At 42.3% G+C, this 10,340-nt stretch overlaps 1 protein-coding gene across 1 annotated transcript in view; it reads left to right on the plus strand.

Annotated features, from left to right (window-relative positions):
- The window catches only part of LOC124130979 (deleted in lung and esophageal cancer protein 1-like), a 47,032-nt gene extending 36,933 nt beyond the window's left edge, over positions 1-10,099 (plus strand). Inside the window, exons 31-37 of the mRNA XM_046494031.2 lie at positions 908-999; positions 2,279-2,354; positions 3,982-4,170; positions 5,510-5,647; positions 6,636-6,789; positions 7,591-7,717; positions 8,900-10,099. Of these exons, the coding sequence (XP_046349987.2) occupies positions 908-999; positions 2,279-2,354; positions 3,982-4,170; positions 5,510-5,647; positions 6,636-6,789; positions 7,591-7,717; positions 8,900-9,023 (900 nt within the window). The 3' untranslated portion in view covers positions 9,024-10,099. The remainder of the gene's footprint in view (positions 1-907; positions 1,000-2,278; positions 2,355-3,981; positions 4,171-5,509; positions 5,648-6,635; positions 6,790-7,590; positions 7,718-8,899) is intronic.
- Positions 10,100-10,340: the final 241 nt, after the last annotated feature.

Consider the following 10,340-nt stretch of genomic DNA (forward strand, 5'->3'; position numbering starts at 1 on the left):
TGGATATCCAAGTAGCGGGATATATGAGTATCTGGATATCCGAGTATCTGGATATCCGAGTAGTGTGATATCCAAGTAGCAGGATATCTGTTTATCTGGATATCCAATAGTAGGATATCTGTATATCTGGATAACCAAGTGTCTGGATATATGAATTTATGGATATCTGAGTGTCTGGATATCTGAGTATTTCTATATCTGAGTGTGAGGATATCCGCGTACCTGGGTATATGAGTGTATGGATTTCCAAGTGTCTGGATATATGAATATATGGATATCTGGATATCTGAGTATTTGGATATCTGAGTATTTGGATATCCGAGTGTCTGGATGAATGAGTAGATGTATATCCGAGTATCTTGATATCGGAGCAGCTGGATATCCGAGCAGCTGGATATCTGAGTATCTGGATATATGAGTATCTGGATATCAGAGTGTCTGGATAAATGAGTAGCTGTATATCCAAGTAGCTGCATATCCGAGTGTCTGGATATCGGAGTCTTCCTGGAGGTACATACAAGGATCCAGAGGGGGGATGCAGGGAGCACACTCCCATGTTTTAAGAATACTGAACATTTATACATGAAGATCTTTGTAGGTGATCAGAGATATCAATAGTGTAAATAGTATTACAACACTGTAACTAATTCGTTGATACGTGAACAAAATTACAGGACTACCCAACATGAATCCTGAAATTGTAAAGGGCTCCTGTTTGACGTACCATTCACACATTTTATCAGTATCATTGCCTTATAAGACATGGTGGGTTATAAGTTATTAAAATATATTCCAATATTCTGAAACAATTTTGTGCAACATTCTTCTTATAAATGTTCCTTAAAAGTTTGTTTTTCATTTGCTAAACACACCATTAAGATTGTTTTCTTCATGTTGGTTAACTCAGGCTCGTGGCAATGACAGCCGAATCTACCGCCCCGAGGCCTTTGATGCCGCTACAACTCGTCTGGACATGACCGCCCACCTGAAGCCGGCCCTGTGAGTTGAACCAGCTACACAGACACATATTATCATACTGATACCAGTCACTGTACATTGCACAAGCTCCTGACATTAATGTGATTTCTGCTTAGGGAAACCAGATAGCAAACTGCTTACCTGTGACTTAGAGCCTTTTAAAAAAAGATTGTCGAGCTATGATTGTTGTAACTGCCAAACTTACATAGACTTTAAAAACACATACACGCACATGCACATGCACATCACATACACAAACAGAGATGCACGTCGCACATACACACATGCACGTGGCTCAAACACACATCATACACATTGCATGTCTCACACACACACACATATGCACATCTCACACACACACATATGCACATCACATACACATACACACACACATGCACATCATGCACACACATATGCACGTCACACACACACATATGCATGTCTCACACACAGATATACACATCACACACACATACGCATGTCACACACATACACACACATACATGCACATCACACACACACACACAGACATGCACGTCACACACACATGCACGTCACGCACACACATATGCAAGTCACACACACACATATGCATGTCTCACACACAGATATACACATCACACACACATACGCATGTCACACACATACACACACATACATGCACATCACACACACACACACAGACATGCACACAGACATGCACATCATGCACACACATATGCACGTCTCACACACAGATATACACATCACACACACATATGCACGTCTCACACATACACACACATATATGCACATCACACACACATACACAGACACATACACACAGACATGCACATCATGCACACACATATGCACGTCTCACACACAGATATACACATCACACACATACGCACGTCACACACATACACACACACATATGCACATCACACACACATACGCACGTTGCACACACATACACACACACATGCACATCACACACACAAAGTCGATTAAAGAATATATATGGGTATTACAACATCATAAAGATACAATAGATCACTTTCTAACACAAAATGTATGCTTTGTTTTGCTTATTGTTTAACGCCACACTCAGCAATATTCCAGCTATATGACGGCGATCTGTAAATAATCGAGTCTGGACCAGACAATCAGCGATTGACATCGTGAGCATTGATCCACGCAATTGGGATACGATGACATGCATCAACAAAGTCAGCGAGCCTTCAGGGGTACAAAATGTATGCATTTCTATACAACTAAAACAACAATAATAAATGGTTGCCTGCATTTCTTCCACCAGGTTGAGCATTGAGTACACGGAGGATGAAGGGATGAGGTACCGGTCAGCGATGAGTGACCTCCTGCAGGATGGGCAGGTAACGGAGCCAGTCAATACCTTCACTCACGCTTGTCATAGAGATTTTCAGTAGGAGATTCACTGTCAATACTAACAGGCTGGTTCTCCTGTCAACTTAGGTGTGGGGTGTGGTAGTTCATTGGAAGCTATAGTCTGGAAGGTAATTCAAAGTACCGACGTTTACTACATTATCTGAAAAACTATCGGGCCTACGCCAGTCAAAGTTGGTATGAGATTATTAAACAGTCATACATAACTGGAAATTACAGTTGAACCAATCAACTCAACTCGAAAGGGTGCACAGGAATCACGCGAGTTGAGACGCCCAACGCTAACACCGTATTCGCGCGTGCGTGATCCCGTGCACCCTTTTGAGTTGAGTTGATTTTTTATTCATGCACCGATTATCTTTAAATGTAATATCCAGTTATGTATGACTGTTTAATAATCTCATACCAACTTTGACTGGAGTAGGTCCAATAGTTTTTCAGATATTGTAGTCAACGTCGGTACCTTAAATTACATTCCAAACTATACATCATGTGTCTAAACTCTGGAAACATTATGCAAATGTAATAATGTTATCATGTGTATGAGTCAGGATAAGTATAAATGATAAAATACATTTTGAAACTCACAGCATAGAAAATAAGTGACAATGTTACCAAAGCAGATAAGTTTAATGAATATTTAAAAAAATCATATTTAAGATTTACACGTATCATGAGGTGAAACCACAGTCTGTTCACGATGACATATACTTGTGCCAAAGCACACAAAGATATGTAGCAAAGTTTTTTAAGTGCGATTTATCACAGGGATAGATTTGTGTGCCAAAGATCCTGAAGAATTCATGGGTCAAAAATTAATCTGTAATCTGATTGGAAAATGTGTGGTGGTCACACTGCTATTTAGGTCTTACGACTAATATGGATGATTTACCATATTCGATGTAATAAGCACCCAGGGCTCTCTCAAAATTAGAATATAATTTTGGTGAGAACAAAAAACAGAGTTGAAAGATCGTAAATTTCATGGTTTATGCTGACAGCCTGAAATGATACAAAAGAAAAGTCTGTGTGTATTATACATGACAGATATATTTTCCAGAATTTAACTGCCCATAATTAAGGGTGCATAAAACACACGAGTGTGTATTATACACAAATAAATAAGTGTACATTGATCAATCGGAAGGGGTGCTAGCCAATATATTGTTCACTAGCCAATGTATTAGCAAATATCGCCGTGGGCTCTTATTAGAACAGGGTGCTTAATACGTCGGTAATAAAATATTGACAAAGGCTAATAACCTAACTAATAAAGCCTTAAAAATGACCGCTGGCAGCCTTGAAACAGCCTTGAATTTCAGTGTTCCATATTTGTATGAACCTTGTATAGGAGAAGGACGGTGGGGTAGCCTAGTGGTTAAAGCGTTTGCTCGTCAGGCTGAAGGTTCGGGTTTGATTCCCATATGGGTACAATGTATGAAGCCCATTTCTGGTGTTCCCCGCCAAGATATGGCAGGAATATTGCTAAAAACCAGAACCAGACTCACTCACTCACTTGTATAGGACCCCAGGACCCCCTTAATTTCAAACACTGATGAATACCATGTTTCCTGATCCTGATCTGCATCCCCACAGACGATGCCGGAGGTACTGAGGGTGTGCAGCACCATGCTGTCCAACAACACCGAAACCCCTCTCATCTTCCGACTTAAGGTCAACAAGCCCTTCCAGCTGGTGGACCTGAACCCAGCAACCAATCAGATGAGAGCTTCCGTGGCCATGGAAACAGGCTTCCACACCCTTCGTCCTCAACACAACCTGCTGGTGAGAAAGTTATTTTGTTTGTTTTTTGTTTAATACAGCACTCTGGGATATTCTAGCCATATAAAGGCAACCTGAAACTAATCAAGTCTGAACAGTCCAGTGATTGATATTATGAGCAACGACCCACACCATCAGGTTATGATGACACACAATCAGCCAAGTCACCGAGCCTGAACCTGATCTGTTTTTCATTTCCTATGACAAGTATAGGTTTCTGGGGGCCTGTTGTAACTGGCATCCCCACATGGGTTGTGAGGAAGTATATCAAGTAACGCCTCCAAACTTATGCTTGTTTGTTTGTTGTTTAACTCCGCACTCAGCTATATAGTCGGTAAATAATTGAGTCTGGACAAGACAATCCTGTGATAAGCTTTGTCGCCTCTTACGGCATTCATGGGGTTACTGAAGAGCTAGTGGGATCGGGTGGTCAGACTCACTGACTTGATTGATGCATGTCATCAAATCCCAGTTGCATCATTGTGTTGGTCAGTGCTCTTGATGTCAATCACAGGATTGTCTGTTCCAGACTCGATTATTTACAGACCGCCATCAAATTGCTGAAATATTGAAGTGTGCATCATAAAACAATAAAAAACAAGCATAGCCATGCTCGTGGGTTTCACCAAAGTAACAAATATAGAGCCTACCATATTCCCAAGGCAAGAGTTTCCACCAGCCTTTTTATCAAAGTCTTGTTTCCACCCTTGCCTCTTTCCTGTGCTAAATATGATTGGACTATCGCACATATCGATAGTCCAATCAGAGAACTTTTCACAAAATCAACATCCACAACTGGTATACCTTCGTTTGAAAGTGATTTACTGCTGCCTGTCTTTGTTGACATGAATATGTCTTTTTAATGTTTTAAACCCCCCAACGAATTCTTTTGTGTCAAGGATGACATCGCAAATGTTTTCGTTATCTGGTCAACTAGTTCGTCGCCTGTGGTAGTCACCATCTTTGTGAAGCTATACGAGATAAGAACAGCGATATGATTTGATATTGTGTTTTCATTACAAGTGCCACAACTCCTTGATCTACACGAGGTGGCGGAAGGGTCGAGCCAAGAAAAGTGTCCTTGATGTGACAAGGGTAGAAACTAGGCTTTGATATAGGCTAGTGGACATGCTTGCCTCGGGAAGATGGCAGCCAACATCACTTCAGGCTTTCCTCCCACACCTAGCTGACACATGATATGACAGAAATACTGTTCAACACAACTCACTCACTAGTGCTGTAGTTTATCTTTATTTCCTTTAGCTTTTGACATCTCGGCCTTTTGGTACATTTTGATATGATGCATGTAAGGTTTCTATAAGCACAGTTATCTCACCTGCAGGTGAAGGTGGCGTTCCAGACGACCACACAGCTGCTGGACACGTATGGCTATGTGGACGGTGACGACGTTCAGCTGTCAGGTCGCAAACTGGAGATACAGGACGACCTGATCATCGAGTTCAACAACACCACCATACAGGTCAGCTGAAACATACAGCGCATTGTCCACCTAAACACTGACCTGCGACCGCCTCCGTGGTCTAGTGGTAGAGCGTCCGCCCAGAGAGCGGCATTGTCCACCTAAACACTGACCTGCGACCGCCTCCGTGGTCTAGTGGTAGAGCGTCCGCCCGGAGAGCGGCATTGTCCACCTAAACACTGACCTGCGACCGCCTCCGTGGTCTAGTGGTAGAGCGTCTGCCCGGAGAGCGGAAGGTCCAGGGTTCGATCCCTGGCCGTGTCATACCAAAAGACATTAAAAGATGAATCTTGTTCTTACCCTGTCTGGTGCTTGGCATTAATGGGCTAAAACCAGAACTGGTTGACTCGGATTCAGTAAACTGTGTCTGAGTGGGGTATTAAAGTTAAACTGTGGCATGGTATCTCAGTAGGCTAGCACTATAAAACGGCATCAGTCCGGACTTGTACAAGGAGCCACACAAATATACACACGTGCGTGCATGTCACTGTATAAGTGCAATAATCTTGGACACGACATTTAACCCCATTTCACCTTACCTCACCTGACATGCACTCTACCTGCCCTTTAACACTATACAGGTCAGCTGAAACACACAGCTCATTGACCACCTGAACACTGCCTGACCATCACACAATCTTTGTGTGTTTTTACAGCACAACATAATTGGTCGGCATTAAGGGGCTAAAACAAGGACTGGTCGGCTTGGAGTCAGTAGACTCTGTCTGAGTAGGGTATTAAAGTTAAACTGCGGCATGGTATCTCAGTGAGCTAGCACTATAAAACAGTCCAGACTAGTACAAGCAGCCACACAAACACGCAGTCGCTATATAAGTGACATCATCACATAATTGTTGGATTCTGACATTCCTAAATTGAAATCTTTACCCCATTCCTGAACATTTATAATTTTGCTATGTATACTTTCTTTTTATGAAAGAATGCATGGTTCTCTCAATGAGACTGAGTCTTGTGTTATGTGTTACAGCGAGTGCCACTGGAGGCCACACTGGCCATCCCGGAGATTGAGCTGTCGAAGCAGTCGCTGGACTTCGGCACGTGCCTGGTGGGACAGGAGAGGGTCCTGGAGTTCTTCATCACCAACCATACATCCTCCCACAGCTTCTGGACTGCAACCATCGGTCAGTAGCACATAACTGGCTACCGGTACTCAGGGACTAGTTATTTGTTGTTGTTGTTTTCCCTCTTCCCGAGGCAAGGGAGTTAACTGACTATAAAAGTCCAGTTTCCACCCTTGCCGAACCTTCTTGGTTCAATCGTAGCACCACCAGTGGCTATTACAAGTTATGTCCCTTCTATGTCTCTCCTATTGACCAATCAGATTCCACCTCTGATGTCAATTGCATTTTCTTTAAACAAAATGGTAGCACCCAGTGAAGACGATGTGATCGATAATCAAGATATACGTTGTAATAAAACAAGTCTTACTTCACGAAGTGCATCAAACCACGTAAGCACCTTGATTAAAAACATGAAAAGATTTGGAAAATATCTGTTGACGCTAAGATAACGGTACACATGCTTTGAAAATCCTACAATGAACCAAAATCTGCACTGCAGTGTATGAAACAGATGTTGATTTTGTAATGTGATTATGATTGAACAATGCATAGAATCATTTGCAGAATTATTAGACCAGCCAAAATATAACTCCATAGTTGCAGCCTAGTTCAGCAAGGGTAGAAACTGGACTTTAATATAGTCAGTTGTTTGTTGTTGTTTTCATTCAAAGGCCCTGTTGGAAATCCAGGCTAGAACTGGTCCTCAAGTTGTGTGTTGTTTATGCCGCACACAGCAGTATTCTACATATATGACAGCAGCCTGTAAGTTATCGAATCTGGGCCAATCGAATCTTGTACAATAAGACCGTGTATGTGTTAATGATGTGTTCATAGGCTTGACATTGACCTTGCTTATTCCAGAGAATCCGTCAGACACGTGTGTATCCGAAACCACGTTCAAGGTGCTGCCCTCTAGTGGGCTGCTGGACGCTCACATCACTCACGTCAGCAACAGCAAGATGCTGATAAAGGTTCACTTCAAAGCCAAGTAAGTGTTTCAATAATCACTAGGACATTGAAACTATAGTCGTACAACAGTTGGCAAAACAGAACTCAGGTTTCTTCTGAAAGTTATGTTCTAAAAGTAAAACAAACTTTATTTTTCCATGTATTTATGGGGGCAGGGGTGGCCCAGTCGTCTAAGGCGCCGCAATTCGCTGTGCAGAGTTGCATCCCTTGGGCTCACAAGAAACCTATAATTGTGGGTTGGAATCCAGGTTTGCCCGAAGTGATGCAGGACTCAGACGTTAACCACGTCAGTGAAACCCATGGGTATGGTGCTGACACACCTAGAAACATAATCGGGGCGAACCCCAAGGGATGCAACTCTGCACAGCAAATTGCAGCGCTTTATACAACTGGGCCACCCATGCCCCGCATCCAGAATGACCATAGGATGATGAAAGGATGGTCTCCATATATATGCGTTCATGAAACTGATTATCATCTCAACACTGCAACACAAGCATAAATTCAACAACTGGTCCTTTGGCCCGTCGCCAACAGAAATAACAGAGCTCCCTGGTCTGTCAACCAGTCGATATTCTAGTCATACATAATATGGCCATGTATCTGTTTAGTAATATTGTTATAATTATAACAAAGATTTTTTAACACAAGCCACAGCTCTAGCATAGACCATTAGTCATTAGACCACTCTGTACTGCCTTAACTGATGTCAATGTTCGAAATTAAAGGGCCTCCTTGAGGTTTGCTTCATAGTATGTAAATCTGGGGACTCTCTTTAACTTTAAACATGAGGACTATTACAAGAACCCCTTCTTATTCATGCTTAAATTGCAACACTGGATGTCTTGATTTTCTGGAGGGCACGGGTGGCCCAGTTGTCTAAGGCGCCGAGATTCGCTGTGCAGAATTGCGTCCCTTGGGCACGTCAGAAACCTATGATTGTGGGTTCGAATTCCGGTTCGCCCTGATTATGTTTCTATGTTTGTCAGCACCATACCTGTGATCGTGGGTGTCACCGAAGTGGTAAACGTCCGAGACCTGCATCACTTCAGGCTTTCCTCTCGCATTAAGCTGACACGCCGTGATATAAGTGGAATACTGTTAAAAGCGGTGTTAAACCCAACTCACTCAATCACTCACTTGATTTTCTGACCATTGATGTGAAGTTAACAGTGTCTCATGTGCGTTTTCTCCCTTCCAGGCACGCGGAGAACTACGAGGCAGTTTTCCTGTTCCAGGGTGCTCTGGGAGAGGCCTCCAAGAGGTTGTATGTCAGAGGTCAAGGGTCATATGACGGCAAACATGAGGCTGTGCTGAATGTATAGTCCATCCACATGTGTGTGTGAAATATGCCATAACGTTGCTCCTGTGGATGATACGTAGCAATATCTGTAAACGACTGGACCTTTTCAAGTTTTCTTGTCAGTCTTGTCACTTATGTTGACAGTTGACTACCTTTAAAGCATTTAAAGATATCTCTCAAGATGTCAATATTACACTCACAAAAAAGAAAGATGCTTAATTCTTTCTTTATCAGTTCAAAAGTCAAGAAAATGGAGTCATATGAGGTCATCTGTAGGCCTCTGGTTTTAGGAGTGTTGCAGTGAACAGTTACAAACTAGTGACAAATACAACAGTAACATACAGGTTTGGCCACCAGTCTGAGGCTAGTGAAAATCCAGAGGGACTAGTTGTTTTCAACCAAACTCTAGTTATTATCCCCCACCACAAAGTGGAAGGGGGATATGGGAATAGGTGCTGTCTGTTCATCCTTCCATTTGTCTGTCACATTTCGTTTCCGGAGCAGAACTCAAAAACAATGAGATATCTTAACCAAACTTGGCACATAGATAGGTCAAGTGGTAAACTGGAGCCTTTTGATAGTTGGGGATTTTTTAAAGTGTGTTTTTCAAGTTTCCATGGCAATGACTATGAGAAAGACTGAAAATGGTAGTGCTCGTTTCCGGGGGGCTAATGCCTTGCACACATCCGGACATGTCATATTGGCGGGGGATAGGAGTATTTCATGCTTGTTTACCATAGGCCACTTGTCCAAAATGAGCTGCGGACTAGTTGGGCATGGCCAGGAGGGTCTACCACAGACACACTGTATGCTGCAGCTTCACAGACACAGATTCAGTTTCGTAACCCCTAGCAACAGCGACCCTAAGGTCCTGCCAGCATAATGTACATGTTGTTTTGGCGTTGGTAAATTATTGTTAACATTGATATCTTTATATATTCAGCTATTTATTGATGTTTGTTTTATGTTTCCAAGGCTTTACAACTGTGATAAAACGTCATGTTAATAGCAAGATTCTTCTAGTTCTTGACTCTTCTGAAATACTGTTTTACTGTTTTGAATAAAGAGGCATCATATTCATACTAATTCTTCTATTTATTCTATCCCTGTCATACACTTTCCAAAAGATGAAGATTGTGTGAACACTGCTTATCGAAGGAAACTCTTTCAAGACTGAATGCACACATGAAGGTTGGATTCGAATTTGTCTCCAGCAACCCATGCTTGTCGTAAGAGACGACTAACGAGATCGGGTTGTCAGGCTCTCTCACTTGGTTGATGCACGTCATCTAATCCCAATTGCGTAGATCGATGCTCATGATGTCAATCACTGGATTGT

Source organism: Haliotis rufescens, unplaced genomic scaffold (genome assembly GCF_023055435.1).
Source record: "Haliotis rufescens isolate VD_foot unplaced genomic scaffold, xgHalRufe1.0.p SCAF_10, whole genome shotgun sequence".
Taxonomy (NCBI): domain Eukaryota; kingdom Metazoa; phylum Mollusca; class Gastropoda; order Lepetellida; family Haliotidae; genus Haliotis; species Haliotis rufescens.